This window comes from Tamandua tetradactyla, chromosome 13 (genome assembly GCF_023851605.1).
Source record: "Tamandua tetradactyla isolate mTamTet1 chromosome 13, mTamTet1.pri, whole genome shotgun sequence".
NCBI classification, from domain to species: domain Eukaryota; kingdom Metazoa; phylum Chordata; class Mammalia; order Pilosa; family Myrmecophagidae; genus Tamandua; species Tamandua tetradactyla.
The window spans coordinates 85,388,989-85,416,981 of NC_135339.1; the positions used below are offsets into that span (position 1 = coordinate 85,388,989).

Here is a 27,993-nt window from a genome sequence, read left to right on the forward strand (position 1 = left end):
GAAAATGCAAGTTTGCCAATTCCTAAGTCCTCCCTCTATGCCAGGGCTTCTTCGAGACATTTCATTCATTAGTTCTTTTGGAGGTAGGGACTGGTATCATTGCCCTCTCTTAAGAGGAAAATGAGAATTTGAAGCAGCCTGCTCAAGTTGTGTAGCTAGTGAGCAGCTGAGCTGGGAAGCCACAGCACAGAGTCCCGCATGGGAGCCGGGATGGCACCGAAGGCACCCTACCTGCCCCCAAGGTGCTGGGGGAGCTGGGCAGGAGTTGTCCTGCCAAGGGCCCTGCGGAGGCGGAACGCGGGGGGCTGGTGTTGGGAGGGAGCGGCCGCGTCTTTGGGAACAAGGGGCAGCCAGTGCATTTGTCATTCATGGGAAGGTCTCCAATAGCCGAGACTCACTCCTGACAATGACACGGGAGGAGTTATCCAAGAATCCAGGAGATATTTCTTAAACTAAAATATCCTACAGGGAGTCAGGGCCCTGGTTCCTTAGAGGGAGATCTAAGGCATTCAAACAGAGCTCTGATGGGGGGCCCTCCGGGAGCAGTCGGAATGAGTTGGGGTTCCAGTTCCGCCCCGCCCAGCTTGCTATGTGACCTTGGGGAAGCTGCAGACATTGTCTGTACCCCATTTCCTTCGGGTAAAATGGAGATAATAACACCCTACAAGGTAGTTCTGAGCATCAAACAAGAACACAGATGGCGCTTAATAAATAGTACTCATGGTGATGATGAGTGGTAGAAAAGAGGCCGGCTCCCTTCACCGACACTTTGGTGGGGTTTGGGGGGCTGCCTTTCTCCCAAGACTGGCTTGCTGTACAGCTCGTGGAAGGTTCTGGAAGGTGTTCTGGCCGCGTTGAGGTATATTTTGAAGGCACGTGGGGCACGGTGTGTGACGACCTGTGGGACGAGAACGAAGCTCAGGTGGTGTGCCGCCAGCTGGGCTGTGGGACGGCCGCCTCTGCCCCCGGAGAGGCCCACTTCGGCCAGGGCTCGGGGCCCGTTCTTCTGGACAACATGCAGTGCTCTGGGTCAGAGGCCCACCTGGGCCAGTGCCCCCATGCAGGCTGGGCCACCCACAACTGTGGGCACTGGGAAGACGCGGGCGTCATCTGCTCGGGTAAACTTATTTCTGTTTTTTCTGAGAGTTGATTTCTCATTTTGTTCAAATTATTCCCTAAGACTCTTTCCTCCTCCCCAACATGAGACAGTGCCATTTAGGGTATCATTTGATGGGTAAGGAAGACCCTATCTGCTTGGGTAAATGCCATGCTTATACAAGGACAGTTCATACTGAACTTTCTCTTCCATGATATTTATGAAGCAGTGAAATGCCCTAAATCTAACCTCAGTCCTCTTGTGCCAAAGGCCAGAATATAGGATAGAATTCTGGACTTGATGTGAAAAAATTTTGGTCCATCCACAGACCCAGCAACATAGTTTGCAGGTCTTGGTGCAAAAGGAAAAGGCAGGACCTGTTTAGTTTAAAAATTATTAGGGCTGGGAGTGGGCCACGGTGGCTCAGCAGGCAAGAACACTTGCCTGCCATGCCAGAGGACCCAGGTTTGATTCCTGGTGCGTGCCCAAGTAAAAAAAGAAAAAGAAAAATTATTAGGGCTGGGTGGGCTGCAGTGGCTCAGTGGCAGAGTTCTCACCTGCCATGCCAGAGACCTGGGTTTGCTTCTCCGTGCCTGACCATGTAAAAAAAAAAAAAAATTATTAGGGTTTTCAAAACCATAATGGCAGAGTATTGAACCAAATGTGGGGCTTCCAGGGCATGGGCCCTCTTGAGTGCACATCCTGTGCAACTGCTCAGGTCGCCCGCCATGAAGCTGGTTTGGCAGGCCCCTCCCTGCCTGCTGGTGCCCCATATCCCTCTGCCCTTCCTGGTAATGTGGCTTTTTGAACAACATTTAGGCTTCATCTAACAAAATGGGAATACTAATGGAATGAGAAGATGATGATGATGATGATGATGATGTGATGATGGTGATGGAACAGTAATAGTGATGAGAAGATGATGATGATGATGATGATGATGATGTGATGGAATAGTAAAAGTCATGAGAAGATGATGATGATGATGGTGATGATGTGATGGTGATGATGATGATGATGTGATGATGGTGATGGAATATTAATAGTGATGAGAAGAAGAAGGTGATGATGATGATGATGTGTTGATGGTGATGATGATGATAATGATGATGTGATGATGGTGATGATGATGATATGAGGATGGTGATGATGGTGATGATGGTACCTTTTCTCCCTCACTGTTTTGCTGTGATGATGATGCACCTTCATCATTCAGACCCTTTAACTTGTTATTCTGTAGCCTAAAAAGCAGCCACTCATGATGCCGGGCCTGGAATTTCTGCTTTGGAAGGAAATCTATTGCTGACAGCCAAGACCAGTCTTTGGCCCTGCTCTGGTGGGGACTTTCCCCTCTCCAGGCTGCTCTGTTCTGGAGAACAAGTTAAGGGGGCTGGGGGAAGGGGGCGGAGTCACCTTGAGAGTTCTGGTCCATTAAACCATCATCCCCTCTCCCCTCCCCCCAGCCATTCAGGCCCCCTGCACTCCCAGGACCTGCCTTACAGTCCAGCCAGGCTGGATGCTTTCCAGAACCCTTCCAGTGAGACCACAGCAAGGGCGAGACCAGTGGTATTCACCTTTGCCTCATCTGGGTCCTCCAGGCAGCCCGGGCTGGTGGCAAGAGGTCTCTGCCACTATTTCTGGCCAGGCATCTTGGGAGGGTCTGAGAAGAGTCCAGCTAGAAAATTATTAGAAGTATAAATCAGACTTCAGAGGAATCATAAAACACTTTTCTAGTCAACTGTGGTTTTCACTCAGGCCAATTTTGTTCCCAAAGGGACATTTGAGACCATCTGCAAACATTTTTGATGGTCACAACTGAGGGGAGGGAAGTACTGGTGTCTAGTGCACAGGGGACAGGGAGGCTGCCGAACCTCCTGTCCTACATAGGACAGCACCACAACCCAGAACTCTCCAGTCCAAACCTCAGCAGTGCTGAGGTGTAGAAACACTGCTTTAGAACCAAGTATTTGTAGTTCAATTTGTTGACTTTAATGATTATTAATGAATTAACTGATAAATGATTGATAGATAATTGATTTAACAATGAATGCAAAGTTTTCTATAGCTCCTTTCCCAAATGTTAGCCTTGTCCAGTTTTTTTCACCCACAATAATTACATCTGATTGTCCTCTCGACTGATTAAAATTTACTGCTTACTCTGTCATTTTGGGGGAAGGAAGCAAAATAATCTAATTTCTTTCAAATGTCACAGTTTGGAAGATTTATGGAATCTTTATTGTAATCTTAGCATGTCATGTATTCCAAGATCAGGTGTACCAGATCTCTGAATGGTTTGCAAAGCACTTCCCATCAATTATCCTATTCCATCCTTACAGCAACTCAGGACACACTTGTTTTTTTTATCTCCATTCACAAATAAAGAAACAGGTTCAGAGAGGTTAAGGGCACTGACTAAAGTCACAGCAAATATTCAGCCCTCTAGACTCTACATCCACTGCTGTGTCCCCTCTCCCAAATATGCCAATACCCTGAAAATATGCCCTGAACCTAGGCAAAATCTGAAATGCTCAGAGTTGCCTCTGATGCTTTGCTAATACTCTCACCTTTCTCACTTACTTCAGGTTCCCACAATAAGCCTACACTCCAAGCCCCGTACACTCCCCACATGCAAGGAACTCCCATGCTGAGTTGCCCTAAATTTATTAAAACAGATCCCTCAGAGTACACTTTCCTACATCATCAAAACTCATGGGTTCCCTTGTCCCATTTCCTTAAGCGCTCTTCTTTGCACAATGTGGAGAAATATGAGAGAACATGGGTTGAGGTGTGAGAAAATGAAAATTTGCTGCATGAGTAAGTGTGTCTTTTGATCACGTTCAAGTTTAGTTCAGTTTGACGAGTTGAACATGTGCAGGACAAATGATGACGGATTAATTAGTACTAGTATTTCTTAAACAAATACTCCAACAGACAGTCCAAGGTCTCCTGTCCTAAGCAGAGACTCTCTTTAAAGTCCTTTCATCTTAGAAAGTCACGTGGATTTTTACTTTTAAGTTATTAAACAAACCATATTTACTTTCATATACAACCAATGTTTTAAATACTTAACATTAAGTAAAATTGGTCCTTTAGGAAGATGCACCATTGTACCTCAGGCTGAAAACCTCAAAAACCAACCCTAACTGAAAGGGCTGAGCTATTCCTAGGCATGGGGTGAAGCCTAAAGGTTTGTATTTGAACAAGTACTGGAAGAGTCAAAAGGGTTTTCCTTCCAAGATAGCTAAGTCTTACACCTTTTTGGAATAACCACATATAAGAATAATTACAGGCTAATCTGTTTCACTGGGGTCATAGCAATGGGGCAGCAGTTGACCCTTCAAGCAAGCTCAGGGAATTTCAGATTTCTTATCATCTCAAATAAACTCAAGTTACATTCAACTTTCCTTTCTTTCTCATAGAATATGCATATGAAACTTCGGAAGCTTTTGGTAAGAATCATGCTTTAGCATGTCTTTTAACAGAACATCCAGAAATGCCCCCAATTCTGGTCCTGTTTACCAACACAAATCTATTGCAAGGGGTGGGGGAGGAGAAGAAGGCAAACTGAATTTATTCAAAAGGACCAAACAAAGGGAAGAAAAGAAAAAGTAACTCCCTTGTCTCTTTCCTTTGACCACACAGAAAATTTTTCTCCAAATTGTCTTATTGGTAGTCAAATGTATTTTAGAAAAATTTGGAGTGAAAATACAAACATTGTTTAATATACTATCATTCAAAGAGGCAGTTGAAATGAAATGGAACTAAAGAAAATCTTGGCAAATAATGTCTCTGTTTGAGTTTGGAGAGACAGCATGTCAGAGATTAAAAAAGAAAGTCATGCTCTTTCTTGTTAATGTGAATCTTACTCTGCTATCGTCTCATGCCCCACCCCAGAAGTCTCTTTATAAGTGCCATAGGAATACATTTCTCTTAGCAACGGAACCTTTTGCCTTTCTGCTTTTCTAGCAAAAAGTGTGAGCAAATAGTTCAATTTAAAAGAAAAATCTGCAAGTGACTCTGAGCTGCTCAAATACATGGTCAATTTCTCATTTGCCAACACCCAAACCATGACAGTAGCTCAACCCCACGAGGCCATACTGACCCTCCCCCAATAAACTTGAGTGGATTACTTTGCTTTATTTTAATTTACTTGTATTTCTGCTTATAGACGCTGAGATCCCAACACCATTCCCTGGTGGTAAGTCAAGCTTTTCTGTCCTAGCTTGATGTGGCTTGATGGATCATGCACTTCTGAGTGGTGGGTAGATCTCCAACCATGTCAACACTAGCAAGCAAAACTATTTCCTCATGGATTCCTTATGCATTCACCTCACTCTTAAACCTCTGCTTTATCTCACTGCACCACGGAAATCTCTCCCCTCCTCCCCATTCCTCTTTGTCTTCTTAACTCCTTCCTATTCTGCCAAACCTCAGGTCCATTATTACTTCTTAGAAAAGACATCCTCGGCCCACTCACACATTATGCATTCTCAAAATATCACATACCTCTTCCCCTATGCTTCTTAGCACTTGCCGAAGTTGGAAATATACACTTCATTTTGGACTGATGTGACTGCTTCCTCCAGTTTCCTCAATTAGACTATAAACATTGACCCGAGGACCAGGTGTGTTCTGTTAACCATGGACCCACAGCTAGCTACAGTGACATAATTTGTGTTGAAGACATAGTAGTTGAATGGTTAAACAAATGGGCTGATGCCCATTTGAGAATATGCTCCTTCTCTTAATACGCAATAATTTTGTGTCTTTGGCAGACTGGCCACAATTGCAACTAGTGAATGGGGTAGGCAGATGTTCTGGACGTGTGGAAGTTTTCTACCATGGCCAGTGGGGCAGGGTTTGTGACGACCATTGGGACATGAATGAAGCTGATGTGGTGTGCCGGCAGCTGAGCTGTGGGCGTGCCCTGGCAGCCCCTGTTGAGGCCCAATATGGTGAAGGCTCTGGCGAGTTCTTCCTGGATGATCTGGGCTGTACGGGAAGAGAGAGTTTTCTAGGACAGTGCCCTCATGCGGACTGGCTCCTCCATAACTGCGGTCCTGGAGAAGATGCCAGTGTTGTTTGCTCAGGTAATGCCCATGACTCCCCTCCTTTTCCGGATTGCATCACACTGATCCCATTAGCAGTCTGCCCTGATGTTATCACATACCAGTGCTGACCACTGTGTGAGCCCAAAGTAACTGACACTGATAATCTGAGACTGTCAACCTGAGCTCAGGAATTCATTAACCACAGATGTTAAATGGATTTTATACAGAGAAAATTAGTGGAAGAACTCATTTTAAGTAGATTTCAGAATGGGTGAAATAGACAGCATTAATCAATGGTAGCATTAATCACCCACTGAATGCATCAGGATATGGCTTCAGGATAAAGTGGTGAACTAAGGGATAAAGTTCTTTCCCAGTGAAAATTTACTGTCTGTTTTAATTTCCTGGCTGCTGTAGCAAATATATAATGGATTGGCTTAAACAACAGGAATTTACCGGTTCACAGTTTTGAGGCTAGAAGCACAAATCAAGGCATCAACAAGGTGATGCATTCTCCCAGAGGATTGTGGTGCTCCAGGGCTGGCTCCCGGAGATCCTTGGTCCTTGACTTCTCTGTCGCGTGGCCGTGTGTGTGGCCTCTCCTGGCTTGTCCATTCTGTTGGCTTCCAGCTTCTAGTTGCTCCCTCTGGCTGTCTCTCTCTCTGGCCTACTGTATTAGGATTAAGACCCATTCTGATTAATTTGGGCCATACCTTAACTGAAGTAACATCTTGTTTTTCTGGGGTACTTAGCTTTAAGCTAGCCCACAGTCTAAAGAAGGTAAATTAGAAAAGTTCTGAGTTTTGTCCTGTTGAGTGTGAGTTCAGTCTGTGTTTGCTAGTCGTAACTCTTTTGATAAAATAGTCATTTTTATGATCCCTATGATCAATCTAGAACAGGGTTTTCCAACCTCACCATTACTCACATTTTTGCCAGATCATTCTTTTGGGGCAGGGGACAAGATGTCCTGTGCATTATAGAATGTTTAACAGCTTCCCTCACATGTACCCTCTAGATGCCAGGGCATAGTCCCCACCCTGCACCTGTGACCAAGAAAAATATCTTCCAACATTGTAGATGTCTCATGAGGGGTGGGGGTGGGGACAAAATCGCCTACTTGACAACCAATGATCTAAACTTACATATGAATTTCTGCAACATGTGACCTATATTTAGTGTACCTGTGTGACAATTGAAAATGAAGTAACTCATTTAGTGGGCCTAGAGCAGGGAACTTGGTCACTTGCTAAAATTTCCGATTGTATTAAACTAGAAAGACTGGATCGATATGATTATAACAAAATCAATAGGCTATTGAAGTCAAATCCAAACAAGTCAAGTATTGGTTTGTGAGTATTGGTTTTTATATTTTTTTGTTTCTTTCTTCCCCCCTTTTGATTTGATTTTGTTTGATTTGTGTTGTTATGAGCTGATAATTCCAACAAAGCACTCTATTTTTTAAAATCACTGAATTTCACTTTCCCTTCCAAGTGTATATGAATGTTTGTCCCCTATTTGGAGATATTGCAGAGTTTACATGGTGAAAATTGCACAGCACAACTGGATTGAACATGTGTTATTAGCACTGTGCTAAATAACGTTTATATATTTGATTCTCATTAATGTCATCTGAATTAAGCCAGGAAGGGTAAACTTTTTTATTTTTAGGAGTCACATTCTTTTGTTTTAAAATTCATTTCTAACTGAAGATTCTCCAGAAACAACAACTGTCCTTTAAAGTAGATCTTTTCTTTTCCCACATATTAACAGAGTCTGAATATATAAAGCCTGAATCAGGTGAGTTCATACTTTTGTCTTATCAACCTGATATTTTTCATTCTCTGAGCTACCTGGGGAGGTAATAGGTAGAGGAACAAGAAAGAAATGGAATAAGTGGAGGGAGGGTCAAATTGCCATATTTTGGGAGTCATTATTTGTCATTTCTGCATTCCTGGGCCATTAGGACACCATTAAGTGGGAAATGCTGTTGAACCATTTTCTTCCTTCCAGAAAAATTAACTTTATTTTCATTTCAATCATGAGGGTTTAAAATTATTTCCTAATGTGATATTTTCATTTTTCCAATGGACTTGATGTTAAGAGCATGATTTCTACTGACATGCTAAAAGGAAAATCTTGGTGCATTATTTGCACAGCTTACATGACTGTTCAGAACATGTTAATTTCCCCTACATGAGACATAGGGTGGTTGATTGAGAGATACTGAATTGACCGCCTCTCACTGGTCTACGCTCTGTCACTGCGTTCTCTACCCTCTCCCTGCAGAGCATGCTGAGGAATCATCATCCATGCTCCAAGGTAGGAGGTGTTTTCATGTCAATCTTGCAGTATTTGTCCTTATTTTCCTTTTGGTTTGGGGCCAAAAGTTTTTTGATGGAATTGCTGAACCAAATTTTGAGGGGAGAACATTGCTTATTTTGCACATGAACTATCAACCTACTGGTATATTAATAAGCTAGCGAGTCCTGCAACTGACGAAACAAGGGGAATATGCTCAAGGGAGACCTGTGTACTAGCCAAGGTGGAGCTCTGCATGAGGAAAAGGTGATTTGGTGGTAGAAGTTCCAAGTTCAAGTTCTACCTCTGCCACTTGCTTAGTGTGACCTTGGGATAGTTGCCAGCACTCTTTAAAAAAGGCAATTAAAACACCCACTTCACAGTGCTGCAGCTGAGTCAGATGAGATCATAGACATGGCATGATACAAGAGCCAACTTGCATTGTGTGTTTCCATTATTCCAGGCACTTGTCTAAGCACTTTACCTGCAAAGCTGTTAGTCATTTAATTCTCTAGTTTAGAGGTTGGCAAACTTTTCTGTAAAGGGCCAGACAGTGAATACTTTGGACTTCACAGGCCAGATGGCCTGTGTAGCAGTCAGTCAATGCTGCTGTTGTAGTATGAAAGTAACCATTCGTAAACTGATGGGTGTGGCTGTACCCCAAATTCCAATAAAACTTTTTTTTATTTAAGAAAATAAACAATACACTTAGAACCACCAACAATGGATATCTTAATTAGTTTACCCATAGACACATTTAAATAAAGTATCCGTATAATCATTGTAAAGCCTGTGTTTGCATAGTAAGTTTCATAACTCAATTTAAAATCAAGACAAGGAAAAAATCTACATATTCAGGCAGCAAAGTTCTTAAATTCTAAGTTTTAAACACTAACTTAGATACCATTTGATCAGCTGTCAAAACTGTGAATGCTCTCAAAATATCAAATGCAAAGTTCTTACAAATATTTGACTAGCTGTAATATCAAATTCCAATAAAACTTTATTTACAAAAATAGGCACTGAGCTGGGTTTGAACCACAAGCCTTACTTTCCTGACCCTTACTCTAATGAATGAATGAATTCTAAACACTTTGTATGCTTAGCTCAATTAATTTTTACAACAGCCTTATGAGGGAGAGATGATTGTGACCCCCATCTTATTGTTAAAGAAACTGAGGCACATAAAGTTTGTCAACTTGCCCAAGGCCAAATAGCTACCAAGAGATGAGCTACCAGTCTGTTACTATTGTGATAACCACCATGACCTTGCTTGACTTTTACGGAGAGCTGATGTTCAAAAATACACATAGCATTTTGCTTCTACAAAACTCCTACAAAACTGCTGTTGAAGTCAATGCATTATCAATAAAATGCTCAGTGGTCCTCAAACAAAGGTGATGACTTCCTTTACAAAGATACCACTTATAAAACAATGAGAATTCAATTGCTCACCATGATTTCCATCTTACCACACATTGCAGGAAGTTCAGTCCTTAATTGAACAATCTGTATAGTAGTTAGCTAAAGGCATTGTTAGTGGGTTGGTTTTTTGTTTCTTCTAGTTCCTTTCCATCCGTCCGCTTAATCATGTCTTACATTTCTATTTTTTTCCTGGTCTTTCTATTGAGATACATGTATTTTACTGTAAGTTGTTTGAAATGTTTGCAAGTACAATAGTAGGGGATATATATCAGATTAGCAGAAATGTCCACTGGAGATCCTGGAAGGTCTCCTATAGCCCTGGGCCGAGGAATCATGGGAGCCGAGAAGGCAGCCCTATGTGTATTTGGTCCTGGTCGCTCCTGCTCTGGTCCCAGTGGGGAAACCAGGGCCCCAGGTGGTGGGTGACCCCATGTTCCAATGGCAACTGGCTTGCTCTCATTGTGTGGCCATTCTGAAGAGCCAGTATCGTTATCTCTAAAGTATCTTAAAAACTATCAAACCAGCAAATACTTCTGAGATCCTAGTATGTCCAATGGACTATATTTCACCAGTAGTTCACTATATTTTACATTTTATATTTTAGATCTATACATTACAAATTTGTTAAAAACCAATAAGTAGGTAGTTCAGTGGTTAGAATGCCTGCCTTCCATGAGGGAGACCCGGGTTTGATTTCTGGCCCATGCACACACACAAAACAGTAAGTAGATGAAATAAAAGTCATTTAGTTTAACTGAATAAGAAACTTCTCCATTTATGTGTATTTAGGTGATGGAAATTCAGCAACCATATTATCAGCTAAGGGAATGTTTTGTACTGTTTTCCCCTGGAACATTTCTGATTATCCGTCTAGATACAGGAGAGAAGTACATGAAAGGGACATTGATGAATTATTTTACTGAGTGAGTCATCATAACCAGCCCCTTATAATTGAGTTTCTGTGGAGCTTATTTTCAAAGGGTCACTCCAATAGTTTCACAAACTTCAGGGTAAAAAAAAAGATAACAATGCCACTAAAAAAATATTCAAAGCTATTTTGAGCAGAGTTAGAATAGTCATTAAGATTCAGTTTATAATTGTGTTTGAGATTCAGCTGCTCTGAGAGCATCCAAGCTCTATTTTTATAAATGTTATGCTTCAAGTTTTCTATGGAGGGAGTACAATTTGATCACATAGAATGTTTACATAACATATGAGTATCCTATTGCTGCTGAAACAAATTATCATACACTTTGTGACTCAAACCACCCAAATTTATCTTACAGTTCAAAAGTTCAGAAGTTTGAATTGAGCAAAAATTAAGGTGTTGGCAGGGCTGTGTTCATTCCGGAGGCTGTTTCCTTGCCTTTGCCAGCTTCTAGAGGTCACCTGCATTGCTTGGCACAGAACCCATCCCCCATCTTCAAAGCTAGTAGATTTCATGTCTCTCTCTGACTCTGACTCTAATTCTGCATCCTCCTTCCACTTCTAAGGACCCTTGTGATTACACTGGATAAAATCCACCCAGGATCCTCTCCCTATTTTAAGGTCAGCTGATCAGCAAACTTAATTCCATCTGCAGCCTTAATTCATTTTTGCTATGTAACCTAACATATTCACAGTTTCCAAGGGACTGGAAACATATAATGGAGATGACAAAAAGGAACATGGTAACTGGCCATCTTTGAGGTTTTAGAAGTCAGTTATTCTGTTGACCACACTTACTCATTAAATACATTCCCATAGTTGCTTCTGCTCAGTGGCACAGAAATGGATGTCACACTGAGGACATGATACATTAAAATTCAGTGATCCAAATGTCAAATAGGAGAAGAGAAGAAAGGGGGTAGGGAAGAGGGGTAGCATCTACCAAATCAATACAAAAAGATAAGCCATCACCATCCACTTCCTCTAATTTCTCTGTCAGTGTTCCTTGTGAATATTGTAACTAATTCCCATGGTCAAATGTGTCTTGGAGTCAGCTCAGCAAAGCAGATGAGAATATGGGAACCTGTGGAGCCATGGAGAGGTTGTAAGCTGAGGCAAGCCCTGAGACACAGAGAAAGACCAGTAACAAAGCAGGCATAGAAATAAAATGGCAGAACAAGGGAATAAAAGTGTCAGGGGATTCCAATGTCCAGAACATCAAGCCAACTCTTAGGGAAAATATTAAGATCAAAGCCACACAACTCTAGTCACAAGACACCAAAGACCTGCCCTTAGCCATGGAGTCTAGAGAGATGCATAATGGGGATGGGTAAGGCCGACAGGACAGAGGATGGAGAGGGTAAGGTTATTTGGCATTTTCACCACTCAGGCCATGGTCACTTCAGCATTGAGGCAAAACTATGTCTTGCGAAACCAAGGGAACTTCTGCAAAGCCACACCACTACCTCGTCATGGTGAGCAGTTGCATTCTGTTAATGGATGTTTCTTTATTGCAGTTCTACCTGCTGCCATCTCAACACATCCATCTTCTATAGCCACTGTGCATTCAACATCTTCAGGTAAGACATCTTCCCCCACAGCCATTACCAAGTTTATCATCACTTCTAAATTATACCATCATGATAGTCAGTGGTTCCCTCACCATCACTACATACCTCTAATTGTCCACTTGAGACCGAGAAGAGCCCTGATGGGCTCATGCTATCCAGCTGCATTTTATGTTTCATTATCTATAATTTTGCTGTCAAATAACATAACACTACACTTCTCATTTCACATACTTTCACAAATGCAAAGAGTAGGAGGAAAAGAGATTGGAGTATGTGTTACTCCAGATGAATAAAATGGTCACTTCCTATTTTGAATTTATGAAAATAAACTGGAGTATCTGGCCTAATGCCTGTGAAGTGTCCTTTATGGAACAATTCAATTATTTTCCTGTACCTGTGGATCCCAGGAGGAGGGTGGACTTCTTGGCTGTTGTGAGCTGGGTCACTATTATGTGCCATTTTCATTTTGTCATCATGGTAGATTGTGTTATCTCCACTCCTCCATCACCAAAACTGTTGACCTTTCAAGTATACCGTTACGTAGTTCTTACACTGACAGTGATGACATCACAGCTCATCTTTAGGAAGCCCTGCCTTGTACCTGCACTGTCTCACACAGTAGGCACACTGCACATGTGGCCACAGAGTACTTGAAGTGTGACTAGACTGAATGGAGATGTGCCATCAAAGAATATAAAGTTATTCATTAACAATTTTTTAATATGTTGAGTACATGTTGAAATAATAATTTTTTGGATAAATTGAGTTAAATAAGGTATGCTATTAAAATTAATTTCACCTGTTTCATTTTTTTAGTGTGGCTACTAGAAAATTTTACATTCCATATGTGGCTCACACTTGGTTTCTGTTGGGCAGCACAACCTCCTGCTGTGTCAATCACCGTGTGCCTTATGTGGAGTTTTTCTGTCTTAGCCTCACAATAGCCAGATCAGGGGACTTCTATAATCCCAGTCCCCAAGGCCGATGGAATGATAATAACCAATCTGACTTCAGAGCCTGAGAGCATAACCTTTGAACAGTTCTCAACAGTTCTAAACCTCTGTCACCACATTAAAATCCTCTTAACTGCTTAAGTGGTTGTTTGGGCATGTTGGCCAACAAAGGCTTCATTTGAGATGAGGGAAGCCAAGAGTAAAAGGATGGCCAGTCCTGAACTGGGTCTCACACTTCTCCAGAATCCAAGTGTCCACTGTCTATGGGGTGTCCCCCTCCAGAACCCCAGCATCAGCCCTGGCGCCAAGCCCACATCTTGGAGTCCAGTCCTCTGCACCCCAAGCCAAGTTGGCATTAGTAGTTGCCCCATCTAGTTTGTAGCTCTTTATCTGTCCTCATGTTTAGCTTTTACTTCTTTCCAGAATATAATTGAGTGTATATCCCCTTATTTTCCCAATGACACTCAGTTTCTTGGGGTAGAATCCATTTTTCTCTCATCTTTGACATTGATGAGAGATGCCACCTCCCCAAGCACACACATACAGACACATACACAAAGACACACACACACACACACACACACACACACACACAGTGTTCTTAGAACAATGCCTGCTGCTTGGTGGCATTCAGTACTTGTTAAATGAATAAATGCTTGAATAAATGAATACCACTTGGCTGTTCCCAATTTGCATATTTCTGTATAGTTCCAAACATTAATAAAGGAGAGGGCAAACACTTTGAAGTTCATAGTCCTCATGTCCAAATTACTACATAAGGGTATTTTCAAAGCCAACGTGGCATATTCCATCTGCCTGGCAGCGCACTGCCAGGAGCAGGTCCTGGGAAGGACTCCGGGGCTTGGATCCACGCTCCACTACTGCCCGGCTGGGTAGCTCTTGCTGTGCTTCTTTCCCTCCTTTTGTTTCAGCTCCTTTATCTGAAAGGGGGTGGGGGCAGGGCTGATAGCTGCACCTATTTCAAGGAGTCATTGTGAGGATGGAATTGGTGGATGTGTGTAAATCGCTTAGAAGAGGGTCTGGCACACTGTCCATGTTCACTAAGTGTGAGCTTCCTCTATGCCTGAAAATGCATCCTGTGGAATAACACTGATGGAAGAGGAGGGAATTCTGATCCATGACTGCTGAGTCAAGCAAGGAGGGTATGAATTTATGCTCATTGCTGATAAGCCACATCCATTTGTTCCTATCCCAACTGATGCAACATCAACTTCTCCAACATCAACTTCTCCATCACCTAGAGCCACTGTCTACTCCGGGGTGTGATCAGAGAAGACGCGTGTCTGCACAGCGATCACTGGACTCGCAGCATTTCCTACACCACGGCAAAATCATGACACTCAGCCCAGGGTGGGATTAACTGGCTTTCTAGCCCACTGAGGCTCTATCTGAGAGGAGCGTGGGCAGAAGTCAAGGGGCACAAGGCCACTCTGCATTCAGGAGATGTCCGAGATGACATTTGACTGCCAACCTTCATGCCCCATTGCTCCTATTCTAAACTGTCCCCTTACAACCAGGGGCTGAGTAAAGAAACTTTATTTCAAACAGGCACCTGTTGGTTCTTTTTGTTACCTTTTTTAAATTGAGGTGAAATTCACATGACAAATTAACCGTGGTGCAACCACCACTTCTCTCCAGTTCCAAAATATTTTCTTCATCCCCCCAAAAAAACCCCAAGCCCATTAAGCCTCCCCATTCCCTTCTCCCCAAGCACAGGGTAATCACCAATTTGCTTTCTGTCTCTGTGGGTTTACTTATTCTGGATATTTAATACAAGTGGAATCATACAATATGTCACCTTTCATTTCAGATTTGTTTCACTTGGCTTAATGTTTTTAAGGTTGCTGGTTCTTTTAAAAATTCTCTGTTTTGAATGAGCTTGTATAAAGATAATGGACTTCCTCTCCTAGAAATGAGAAGGAGATAAAAGGAGCCCTTTTTCCATTCAGTATTAAATATAAAGAGTCATTTTCCTTGCATTGTTGTTTTACTAACAGCTCTCTCAACTCCTGCCATCCTAGAAGACGTTACCCCTCCAGCCATTTCATCAGGTAGGTAAACGAGCTGAGTAAAACAACGAAAATGGGTGTGATACATTGTATATGCTGCTTTCCACATTTTTAAGCCCATGGGAAGACAAGTGGATGTTCAGGACAGATGGAAATTCATTACCAAAGGATCTGGGATGGTATGAGGTGTTCATTGTCTCTTTCAGCACTAGATTCTAAGCCCCATGTGGGCAAGGGGTTTACTTGTCCAGCTCATCACTGTATCCCTGGCACCTAACAATGCTTGCCACATCATAGCACCCAATAAATGTTGGGGGAGTGAATAATGGAACATGCGCACAATGCAGGTGTGAGCAGGCTATGTAACCCCACTTGGGGTAGCTCAGTCTGGACTAAGAACAGTCCTGCCAGACAGATTCATAAACACAGATGTCACTCTGAAAATGCCAGTAACCTCTATTTGTACAGATATTCCTTCTTGGAAAGAAGTACTAGCATTTCACATGTGAAGCCAGCTCCTCGTAACAGATATCATTACCTTTCAGTATCAGAAGAAAATGAAAAGATACCAGCTACCTTAGCAGGTAAGAGCCATATCTGCATCATAAATACTATCGACAAACAGCCTCACCCCCCAGGTGAGAGAACCAGGCAGGTGGATTGTCCTCTGTGGTGCCATCCATACAATAAGTATCCTTTTGAGTACGATGACTTTTAAAGCTTTTGCCTAATTCTTCAATAACTGATTGTCCCACTGGTGAGTGTCGTCTTGCAGAACTCTGAGTTGATGTAAGGTTAAAAAGGAGGAAAAACTTCTTTGGGGAGCCCAATCACAATTAGGAGCTTACTCTCAGCTTCCTGAACCTGACTCTAACCTTACTTTATGAGCGTGTGGCCAGTCCAGACGTTGGTGGCCAGCCCAGACGTTTTAGTTACCGTATGGCATTGTGGGCGGCCCTTCTTTAGCAACTGGCTGCTGAGGGGGTTCCTGATGTCTCCTGCTACCCATCCCAGGAAAAAAAATGTCAGTACTAATCACCATCTCCGTGCCGTTTTAGTTCTCCCTGTGGCGGACTCAGCATCTGCCAGGCGCAGAGCCAGCGTGCCCGAGCTCAGACCGCCAGGTGAGCAGCCGTGCTCGCAGGACACGCCACTGCTCTCGTAACCATGAGGGGATTGTCACAGCCATGGAAGGAGCCTGGGAGGAGCATGGGAAAGCACAGTGTGAGACGGAGAAAGTCACAGGTCTCCAAGGCTGTAGGTGGCTGTGCACCTGGTCATCCCCACTTCCCTGCTTCTCCGGAGAAACATCTTCTAAAATTCAGAAAATACAGAGCAATGGAACAAATGACCCCATGTTCCTCATCTAGACATGGCCAGTGCTTACATTTGTCTGTTTTTGATTGGCCAGTCTTATCCAGAAATAGAACATTCTGGTTAAATTTAACATCTCCATTATTCCCTGATCCCTTTCTCTTTTCTCTCTTTCCTCCTCAGAGATAAACACTCTCTAGCAGTTTGTGTCTATCTTTATCATTCTTTTTTTTTTGGTATTTTTCACATATATTTTATGATCTCTACATGTTATTTTGTGGTTTTCTTTCACACATATTATATCAATTCTTATCTATCATTTGATAATTTTTTTCTTTACTCAGTGTTACATTTTTGAGATTCGCCCATGTTGATATATGTATATATGTATGTGCACAGGTGAGTATATACGCACAGACATATTTGTGTACTTCACTGATTCACTTACCATAGAGTATTCCAATTTTTGTATAAACCATCTAACTTATCCATTTCCCAATGACAGACATACATTTTCCTAAATTTTCATCTACCCTGCTGATGACAAGTTCTGAGCACCAAGGCCTGGGAAATACATTTTCTATAATCTTACCTGCTTTCCTTAGTGATTAGTGAAGAGCACAAGACACTGGTGGTATAATTATTTCTTTTTCCTGGGAATGTTCTTATACCTGTGGGATAATTGAAAGATTTATCTTAATTTGTAAGCCAGGCGAATAGGGTGCATTCCTCAGGTCGGTTTCAAAAGCTTACCTCTACTTTCATTTCTACAGAAGACTGGCCTGCCCTGAGGCTAGCAAACGGCCCAGGCAGGTGCTCTGGACGGGTGGAAGTGTCCTACCAGGGCACCTGGGGGTCAGTCTGCGATGATGGCTGGGGTCTGGAGGAGGCACAAGTCGTGTGCCGGCAGCTCAGGTGCGGAGAGGCAGTCTCTGCCCCCCGCGGCGCCCACTTTGGCCCAGGTCCCGCAAAGATCCTCCTGGACAACGTGCAGTGCAGTGGTCAGGAGAGCCACCTGGGCCTGTGCACCCACGACAGCTGGTTCACCCATAACTGCGGTCATGCGGAGGACGCCGGAGTGGTCTGCTCGGGTGAGGGGCTTTGCATTCTAAACGGCTCCGAATTTTGGGAAAGAGGAGGCACCTGCCTCCTCCTGTGTTGGTTGACGGTTTCCTCTCTCCACACCCACAGGTGCTCTAACAGCAAGCCCTGCCTCTCCAGGTAAGAATGATGTAGGTTGTTGCTACCTCCCAGTCCACTTGCCTCTAGTTCTACCTCACTAATATCTGCCCTGTGTGTGACAGCAATGGAAAGAAAATGACCGTATGAAGTCAAGCTTTAAGAAGTTTATCAGGCTGGTTCAAATGATTCATTTTCACTTTGAAGCCTAGCTTTTCCCAGTCCATATTTTAACTGACCGGAGCAGATGGAACTGATAACATAGAACTGTGTTCTGTGCTTGATCTCATGATCTTGGGTTCTTTCTACAGAAAACATCTTATCCTTAATAGCTACTCTGCTGCCTTTCTGGAATGTCATATTATGTAATTAGACAATACATAGCTCTTGGCAATTTTAATTTGCATTTCCCTAATGACTAAAGACGTTGAGTGTTGTTTTCATGTGCTTTTTTTTTTTTAAGTGGGTTATTGTCTTATAGAGTCATAAGACAGTTCTTCAAATATTCTGGAGGCAAGTACTTTTTCAGATATGTGTTTTGCAAATCATTTATCCCAGTCTGTAGCTTATCTTTTCATTTCCTTAACAGTGTTTTTTTAAAGAGCAGAAACTTTTAATTTTAATGAAATACAATTTTCCAAGTTTTTTAATGGTTTGTGTTTTAGTTAACCAACCTTTGTTTAACCAAAGGTTTCACAGGTATTTTTTCCTGTTTTCTTCTAACAGTTTCATAGGTTTGGGTTTACATTTAAGTCCGTAAATCATTTTAGCTTTTTACTAAAAAAAAAAAAATTTTTATCATTTTACTTCTGCATATGGTTTAAGTTATGATGCAGGGGTCTTCTTTTTTCCTGTAGACATCTAATTGTTTCAACACCATTGTTGAAAAGGATCCATCAAAATACCACGGCAGCTTCATTAAAAACTAAATAACCATATACATATACATATGAATATGGTTATTTAGGTCTATTTCTGAACTCTGTTTGTTAACTTATATTAGTATCTTCATGCTAATATCACACCATCTTTCCTGTGGCTTTAGAGTAAATCCCAAAATCAGGTAGTGTTGATCCTCCAACTTCAATTTTTTTCTTCTTTTCAAATTATTTTGGCTAATCTAGTGTCTTTGCTGTCATATAAATTTTCAAGTCAGTTTATCAACTTCTATAAAAACACTGGCTGGGATTTTTAATTGAGATTATGTTGATTCTATAGATAAATTTGAGGAAAATTGTTATCTTAACAATATTGAGCTCTCTGATCCATTGATATATCTCTCACTCATTTAGGTCTCTAATTTATCTCATCAATATTCTGTAGTTTTCTGCACGCAAATTTTGTGCATGTATTCTTAGACTTATCCATAAGAATTTCTATTTTTATACTATTGCGAAAGGCATTTAAATTTTTTTTTAATTTTGTAAACCAATTTTTGTTGCTAGTGAACTTTTCTGTACAATGAAGTATTTATTGAATTTAGGCTTTAATGATAATTTTTAAATCTTCTTGGTTTATAAAGCTCTTTCCTATCCAACATAATATCTGATTCCTCTTCTTACAGATAAGGAAACTTGAGTTCACTTGTAATAAGTGGTGGGATAAAAATTAGATCTAACCCCTTTAGAACTTGCTTATTATATTACATTTTGCAAAGAAACATTGTACATCGATTTGGAATACCAGATCGCTTTCCCTTTCCTCGGCTTTTGTTTTATCTATTTGAAGTGACTGTTCACTACTCACTGATGTTTTCTTTTGATTGTAGCTACTGAAATAACAGCTGCATCCACCATCTCTGCAGAAGTGCAAACACAAACAGGTACATAAAAATGGTTATTTTTGAGCTTACATTGAAACTTCATAACTACATATTTATTCAAGCTTACAAGGTACTTCATATTTTTAGAAATAATAACAAAAATGGAAATTTAATACCAAACTTGCTAGGGGGCCCCAGTACCAAGATCCTTGAGGTAGCTAAATAAAGATATTTCTGAGAATGTGTTTCCAGAACATCATCAATATGTTAAGATGAAGGTTCTGTGGTCCTGTGAGTTTAGGAAACTCTGGGTTACGCAAATTAAACAGATTTCCTTCCTACAGGATGTCTGGAGCATGAATATGCAATTAGCCCTATAAAATCTCCACTAGAGGATGCTATGCCTCTAAAATACACTTGACCCAAATCCCCCTGCCTTCTTGTCCCACCTTTCAGGAAGTTTTATACATAATGTGCACAAGGAAAATGCTAATATCCTGGTACTGGGGATTACTGGATATGCTACCATGGGTAATTCAAGGTATTCTAACCAAATTTAAATATGTTATCTCATCTCTCTGAGTATCTAAACTGGAGTCTGAGAAGAGCTCTCCTCCCTCCTCTTCCACCTGTCGAAGTCCTACTAAGGTGTTAAGTTTCCGTTTCTTCAGGGAGTTTTCCCTGATCTCCAAATTTGTACCCTTTCTGCTGACACCTGTCTTGCTCCATCTCATGTTACAGCTACTTGTGTACTTATTTGTCCTAGCTTCTGACTGAGTTATAAACATTTTACACACAGCCACTCTGCCTTACCTTCTTTGCATTTAGTAAATCACTGTGGATATTGGATGGCACATAAAGTTATTCATTTGTAGAGACCGCTTTTATTCCCTTTCTGTTTCCTTAAGTGTAATGCCCTCGAGTTGTCTTCTATTTTAAAAAGATTTATTTCTATTGAGCAAAGTATGTTCAAGAATATGCTTATCATGAACTTATAATGGATAAAGAAAAAGCTGAACTCTCTTGTTTGATGGTGATGATGGTACTTACAGACAAAATAAGACAAAACCAAAAAACTACAGAAGGGTGTTAGGTCTTAGGAGAGTCCTTTCTACAGTATATTTACTTTATTCTTCAACCTTACTGACCGTCAGCACGCTAACTCCCTTATTCCTTATAGATGACATCTTCTCAGAGCCTTCACAGACCACAACCCTGGAGGCAATGACTCCTCAACCAGCAGGTATTGGAAGCAGTTCCTGAGAAATTAAGCTGGTGGATAGCATTGAGAGAGGCATTTCTCCAAGCTAGAGGGAAAACACAGGCAGAGTTCAGGTGGGAGACCCCACCATTTGCAAGCCGTGGGATTTAGGGCAATTCTCATAAACCTTCTGAGTCTCAATTTATTCCTCTATAAAATGGGGAACCCACCTTTTACCACCTATGCTTGTGGTAAAGATTAAGAGAGACATGTGAATTGGTGGCTCTTTGAAGCTCTGGCACTTTACCCCAAACCGCAAGTGTTCATTCCTATCCTCATTCTCCTTTGCATGGTAAAGGCATGGTAAAGCTTCTCCAAGGTTAATGTAGTTCTGGGTGACAAAGGGTCTGCTTAGCTCTGATGTGCAGATGGATAGTTTTTGTTAATTTTGTTAAATATAATGGCACCTCATCATTCCATGACAGAGAACTAGCATATAGATAAAGTGTCCGTTATTAGAAGAACCTTCCATAAATTCTGAAAAATTCATAAAGACAGTTTCATCTTTTAGAATAAGAATAAGAATATAGCAAAGGGCCATTATTAGTTGAGAATGAAGACCATCTGACTCCTCATAACGTGTGGATGCATGCAGATTCTGTGATCTGATATGTTTGTTAAAATGGGGACACTCTCATCTAGAAATTTAGAAGGATGAAGGGGACCTCCCAGACACTGGAGGGGCCTGTCCCCCAGGCTCTCTCTTCTCTGTGCTTCCCCAGGGCCCTGGATAGCCGTGAGGCTGCTGAATGGCACAGGGCGGTGCTCAGGCCGCGTGGAGGTTCTCGTCCAGGGTACGTGGAGGACCGTGTGTGACGACCTCTGGGACCTGGCCGAGGCCACCGTCGTGTGCCGCCAGCTGCGGTGTGGCCGGGCCGTGGCAGCCCCTGGAGGTGCCCATTTCGGGGCTGGCTCCGGGAAGATCCTGCAGGACGACGTGCAGTGCGCGGGCAGCGAGAGCCACCTGGGGCAGTGTGAGCACGGGGCCTCGGGCGGGCTCCACTGCGGGCACCTGGAGGACGCAGGCGTCATCTGTGCAGGTGAGGGGCTGCTCGGTCCCTGGGATGTCCCTCCTTATGTCGTTTCAGACACATTCACCCAGTTTTCTAGAAGTCATTGTGCAGTTTTTGCTGCTATTCAAGATTTTATTAGCATTGAAATGAAATTATTATATTACTGTTTGTCATTAATATTTTCAACTATCAGATGCTGATGATTCATCAGCCTCCGTCCCCACCACTGAGCCGGAAGCTGTGGCCTCGTGGCACACACGCCCAGGTGGGTAAATTGTCTGTTTGAACTGGGATAGCTTTTCCTTCCCCAGAGAGTCATTTTCTGAAACTGCATTAGCAATTCCTCAACAAACGTAGAGGAATATTTAGGGCAGGATCAGGGCAGGATCAGGGGCCAATAAAAACAGAGTTTTGAGAAATTCCTTTTCTTCTCTGCCAATAATTATCTTTAGAAAATTCTTATACTGTCAAGTTGATTTATGAACTCAGCAATAATGGGTGTAGTTAACCTGGAGGCACATCTCCAAATGGATACTTTGCACAGGCAAAGAAAGGTAAACACTTTGTGAGTGCTGTCATCACCATTAGAAACCCTACTTAATATTACAAACCCAGGAGGTACAGAAGCAGCAGAATGAGGGAGGACAAGTTACTTCTCCAGGGAGGCACAGAGTTCATCCCTCTGTGTGTTTCTGTCAGGAGAGAATGATGCTGGTCCCCTAAATGCATGATAAAATGGTTCACAGAGGAGAGACCAGGGGAGTCTCCCCAGTTGATGGCAACACAGTAAGTTTCTCCCCTGCACTGGCTCAGAGCAGGTGTCCATCTGCGTAAAGAACAGGCAAGATAAGCTGTAGGTATTTTGCTTATGTATTAAGGCCAGCGTGACAAGGCGCTATGTGGGCAGCTGGAAAACAACCAACCCCTCCACTTCCAAAATCACCCAAATGAACTGTTCTTTTATATGCCCCCACCCACTGTCAACCAGTTTAAAAAACTGCCCTTTGAGAGTTGAATTGCTAATTTGGTCAAGTGCATCCCACCATAAAAGAGCACTAAGGTTCTTTGAGGTTTTGAGACAACAAAAAGAAAAGCAAAGACCAGGGTAAAGGTCATGTCTACATCCCTAATTGCTTAAGTGCGGTAGAGTCTAGATAAATACTAGCTCAATTGGAAAGGCTTGATGGTTTGTTGAACGTAATGTCCCCATGAGAAGAGAAATATGGGTATTTTTTAAGAGAGAAAGAACCAGTATGGCATCAAAGAAATTCCAGAATTTGTTGTGCAGGAATTTGAAGAACTGAAATGTACTAACCAAGGGGATTCTTCTCCAGATAACTAGAGTTTTCCCTGCCTCTGTGGAGTCTGGAGAGCAGGGCTGGGAGATAAGAGTGTGTGAGGGTGGGGATGGGGATAGGGGGCAGGACGGTGGGTGGGGATAGGTTTTGGGGGTGGAGATAAGTGGGGGTGTGAGGTTGGGGAGATAGATGGGGAGGGATTGAGGGGGAGGGTAAGTTGTGGGGGTGGAAAGTGACTCTTCTGAACTTCTTAACTCCTTGCCTCTGGAGGAGAAAAGATTTGACAGAAAATTCTTGATTCCACTGGTTCTTACTTCTGCATTTCCTTTCCCAATGTGGGTTTTGGAAACTTCTGCTCATGGGGATGTCCTTGTGTGTTCTGGCTCATAGGTGATGCGCTCTTGGCAACCCCACCCACAGTGGGGTCCAGCCCCCTTCCTTCTACGCTCACATCAGCAGGTATGTTCCTACTAGAATTTGGTGAGTATTTGCACTCAGATAGCTATCAGAAGGCACAGATTCTCTCCATTTACTAGATAAATAAATAGCAACTTGGAATGTCAAATATTTTTCCTACATTTTTCAAGTGATAGAGCTAAGCCTCGAATTCTGATCTGCCTGTCTTCAAGGATCAAGGTTTGACCTTTGTTTTTTCTCTAGGAGCTCTTAAACTCCTTCCAATAGTATTATATCACTTCATATACGAACCTTACAATATAATTCCAATTCTTCCCTCCCATCCTTTGTCTTATTGCTGTGATATATTTTAATTTTTCTTACATTATATGCCCCCTGATATACTGTTACTACTTTTGTGAATAAAGATGAGAGAGTCATCCTTTATATTTACCTTCATTTTTTACATCCTGGCATTCCTCATTCTTCTAGGTAGATCCATCTTTCCTTCTGGAATAACATTTCTTCAGCCTGAAGAATTTTCTTTAATATTTGTTGTAGTGTGGGCCTGGTGTCAATTAATTGTGTCAATTTTCTTCTGTCAGAAAACAGCCTTTATTTTTACTTCATTTTTGAAGCAGTCTTTTTGGAAAGATGAAATTTGGGCTAATTATTTTATTTCTTCCGGCACCTTAGTAATGGACTCCTTTGTCTTCTGGCCTGCGTAGTCCCTAAATAGGGGTTTGCTGTAATTCCTAATTTGTTCTTCTCAAATGTAACACTTTTTTTAATCTCTATTTCTAAGATTTTCTCTTTATCTTCAGTTTTCAGCAGTTTGATTATCCTGTTTGGGGTTCTCTGAGATTCTTTGATCTGTGGTGTGATGCCTTTCATTATTTTCAGAAATAAATGACCATCCTCTCTTCAATATTTCTCCTGTCTGCTTCTGGAACTCTATGTATACATGTGGTACATCATTTGCTCCCCATGTCCCACAGTGCTTGGATGCTCTGTTCTTGCTTTTTAAAACTCTTTTTCTTTGTGTTCCAATTTGGATAATTTCTTATAACCATCTTCATGTTCACAGAATCTTTCCTGAGTTGTGTTGAGTCTAAAGATGAGCCCATCAAAGAAATTCTTCTCTGATATTCTATTTGTTTTTATTTATAGTATTTCCATTTAACTCTTTCTTATATTTTCAGTTGCTCTCTTGAACTTCCTATCTGTTCCTGCTTGCTGTTCACCTTTTCCAAGAGATTTGTGGATGTTATGATTAATAACTGTTTTGAAGTCCCTATCTGATTGTTACAACATTTAGGTCATCTCTTATTCCATTTATGTCAATTGCTATGCTTCTGGACAATAGGTTGGGGTTTTTTCCCTTTTTTTTTTTTTTTTTTTTGGCACGTGTTCCATAGTTTTTTATTTTATGCTGGACTTAGTGTATAGAATAGCAGATACTGGGGTAAATAGTATTTACACCCCCAAATAGGCAAATCTCCTCTGTAAGGACATTAGTATTAGGGACTGAGTCAGTCTAGACAGGAACTGAGCTGGATTCCAGTATTATTATGACAACATTTCTTCTAGGGCCTGTTTCTATGAAACAGAAATTTCATAATTTGGCAGCCATGAGATTCTGGGATTTGTACTTGCAGTGCTGACTACAGGGTCAGTTTTTCCCCAATATTGCAGTCAGATTTCAGTTACTCCTTCACATATGCCACAATGGAGTTTCCCTCCAAACTCATACTCCACCCCCCAGCAGTAGGCTACTGCTTTTTGGGAACAAGGAAGGATATCTATTATCCAATCCTGCCTCAGTCTTAGGCACAATGTTAATTAAAAGACCTTTTTCTTGGATGATATAATTTGATGATGGCAATCTCTCCCAAACTTAATAGCAAGAAACAAAAATTTCTCACGATTCAACATGTGTAATACATCCAAATATAGCTACAGAAGTTGGCCTATCCTGGATCAGACAGGTTTAAGCATTTGTTACTCCAGGGCCTGACATAGACTTTAATATATTAATTAGCACTGTCGAGCTCCAAGAAGGGAATAAAATAAACAGCTTTCCAAACTTTGGCCCCTTGAGAAGCAGTGTTTCACAGACCTAGCCTCAGGTCAAGTGTCTAGACACATCAGGGTAATGAAAACTGAAGCAATCAGTTCATCAGCCTCAAACCTGCCAAGCCATCTCTGTCTGAATCACAAGCTCTGGTATTGCCCAGGCTGGGCAGTCCCTGCTACCCCCACCCCCTTCCCCTCCTCGCCTTCTCAAAGACCTCCCGCTGCAGCTGCGCCCTTTTGGGAGATGACAGGTTTTCAAAGATCACAAAGTTCTCTTACTGATAAAATCTCACTGTTGTTCTGAGATGCAGTTCCTTCCAGAGGTATTCCCTGGCCAGCACAAGCAGGTGGCATCCCAGCTCACAACTAGAATATTAACTGTAGCTGTTTCATGGTCCTTTCCATGCTCAGTCTGCTTCCTACATCAGGGATTCTTATACATTTTTCATAATCTCATATACCAAGAACAATCTTGGGGCCTTGCATACTGAAGGTGTCCATTAAATATTATTGGAATAAATGGATGATGATATTGAAAGCAATGAAAAGACAGTCCATTTAACTCCTCTACCACTTGGTGAGTGAAATGACTTGTTCAGCTCACTTGTGTTCATCACAGAGATATTCTTGAACAGAAATCGAAAGAAAGTCAGCATTTAGCAGCATAGAATGTGCTAATGCCCTTGGATAATCCTTTGGTAATAAGAATTTGGTAATTCTTATTGGTGGGTGAAGGGATTGTGTTCCCAACAGACAGCATATATGCAAAGTGGGGAGATATGACCCACTATTAGTCTAAAGGTGAAGGACAGCCTCCTGAAGCCTCATTTCCCCACTGCATTCTTTCTCCAGGGCCCTGGATGGCCGTGAGGCTGCGGAATGGCACGGGGCGGTGCTCAGGCCGCGTGGAGGTTCTCGACCAGGGCACGTGGGGGACCGTGTGTGACGACCTCTGGGACCTGGCCGAGGCTGCCGTCGTGTGCCGCCAGCTGCGGTGTGGCCAGGCCGTGGCAGCCCCCGGAGGCGCCCACTTCGGGGCCGGCTCCGGGAAGATCCTGCAGGACGACGTGCAGTGCGCGGGCAGCGAGAGCCACCTGGGGCAGTGTGAGCACGGGGCCCCGGGCGGGCTCCACTGTGGGCACCTGGAGGACGCAGGCGTCATCTGCACAGGTGAGGGGCTGCTCAGTCCCCGGGACGTCCCACCTTGTGTCCTTCAGGCACATTAGTCCTGCATTCATGACCACACGGGGTGAGATAGTAAAACGTGTTCTGCAAACCCCAGGGTGCGGCTCTTTCCTGGTGAGCCATCAGACCCCGCCCCCACCCCAGAACCTGGTCGGTTGCCCCATCCTTTGCTGGGCTTGGAAGCATTAAGAAGTGATCAAGCCCCTTTGTGCTCATTCAGATTCACAGGCCAGGCTTGGTCACCACCCGGCCCACTGGTTAGCTGACCACCTTTGTGAGATTCCATCAGACTTAGGTAGTACTTTTGTTTTCTCTCTCTTTCTCCCTGCTGAAACTGCACCCCAACTCCTGCCAGGCACAGATGCTCCAGAAACTCTACCAGTAGGTAAGATGAAGTGTATATATATATGTTTTTTTGCATGGGCAAGCACCGGGATCGAATATATATTTTTAAATCCACATGGGCCACTGGGACAATTTTAGTTCCTTACATGGGGTAAACATGAAAGGGCCTCTGCAAAGTCACCGCATATGCTTCATATTTAAGTTAGGATATTCCTAAAGAGCCAGCACCAGCAATTCATGCTGTTTGTGTATCAGTCCATCCTCATTTATATGAACAAAAGCCTAGGAAAGCAAGGCAAACTGGCACCACAGTGGGTGCTGAGGTTTTCTCTAGGTGGTGGACTTACAGGGGATCATTGCTTTCTTGCTTTTTATCTGCTTTTTTTCCCAATTATTCCATAAGGGAGAAATATCACTTTTGAACAGAAAAATAATAAAAGTACCAATCTAGAAAAAATGGGAATAAATAGTTGTCTTGAGTGCCAGAGAAGATGTGCCCCCTATCCCCACCCCTGGGTGTCAGGAGTGGTTAGTGATGGAGCAAGGCTACAGGCTTGGCTTTGCCCACAGCATTGCAGATGGGATGTGGGGTGCAGGAAAGGAGAATGTTCAGAGAAAGCCAGTGCTTAACAGGGGCTCAAAGTTGATGCTCTTTAACCTTGACATTGTCTCATGTAGCCAGAGAGAACCCCTTCACGCCCTCAGCCAGGCCTGCAGCTCCACAGACAGCACAGCCATCAGCAGGTAGGACCTGTCATCCCATCCTTTTGGCCCCTGGGGAGTCCTCTCCCATGTTTCCACCTTCCTTTCCTG

At 42.5% G+C, this 27,993-nt stretch overlaps 1 protein-coding gene across 1 annotated transcript in view; it reads left to right on the forward strand.

The window, feature by feature from the left end:
- The first annotated feature begins 588 nt into the window (after window positions 1–588).
- The window catches only part of LOC143653434 (scavenger receptor cysteine-rich domain-containing protein DMBT1-like), a 90,811-nt gene continuing 63,406 nt past the window's right edge, over window positions 589–27,993 (forward strand). The window contains exons 1-18 of the mRNA XM_077124464.1: window positions 589–1,118; window positions 4,516–4,545; window positions 5,265–5,294; window positions 7,918–7,944; window positions 8,434–8,466; window positions 12,315–12,377; window positions 15,340–15,393; window positions 15,897–15,935; window positions 16,410–16,475; window positions 17,857–17,886; window positions 19,613–19,666; window positions 20,787–20,849; window positions 21,590–21,907; window positions 22,074–22,145; window positions 23,569–23,637; window positions 26,503–26,820; window positions 27,191–27,220; window positions 27,859–27,924. Of these exons, the coding sequence (XP_076980579.1) occupies window positions 1,016–1,118; window positions 4,516–4,545; window positions 5,265–5,294; window positions 7,918–7,944; window positions 8,434–8,466; window positions 12,315–12,377; window positions 15,340–15,393; window positions 15,897–15,935; window positions 16,410–16,475; window positions 17,857–17,886; window positions 19,613–19,666; window positions 20,787–20,849; window positions 21,590–21,907; window positions 22,074–22,145; window positions 23,569–23,637; window positions 26,503–26,820; window positions 27,191–27,220; window positions 27,859–27,924 (1,465 nt within the window). The 5' untranslated portion in view covers window positions 589–1,015. The remainder of the gene's footprint in view (window positions 1,119–4,515; window positions 4,546–5,264; window positions 5,295–7,917; window positions 7,945–8,433; window positions 8,467–12,314; window positions 12,378–15,339; window positions 15,394–15,896; window positions 15,936–16,409; window positions 16,476–17,856; window positions 17,887–19,612; window positions 19,667–20,786; window positions 20,850–21,589; window positions 21,908–22,073; window positions 22,146–23,568; window positions 23,638–26,502; window positions 26,821–27,190; window positions 27,221–27,858; window positions 27,925–27,993) is intronic.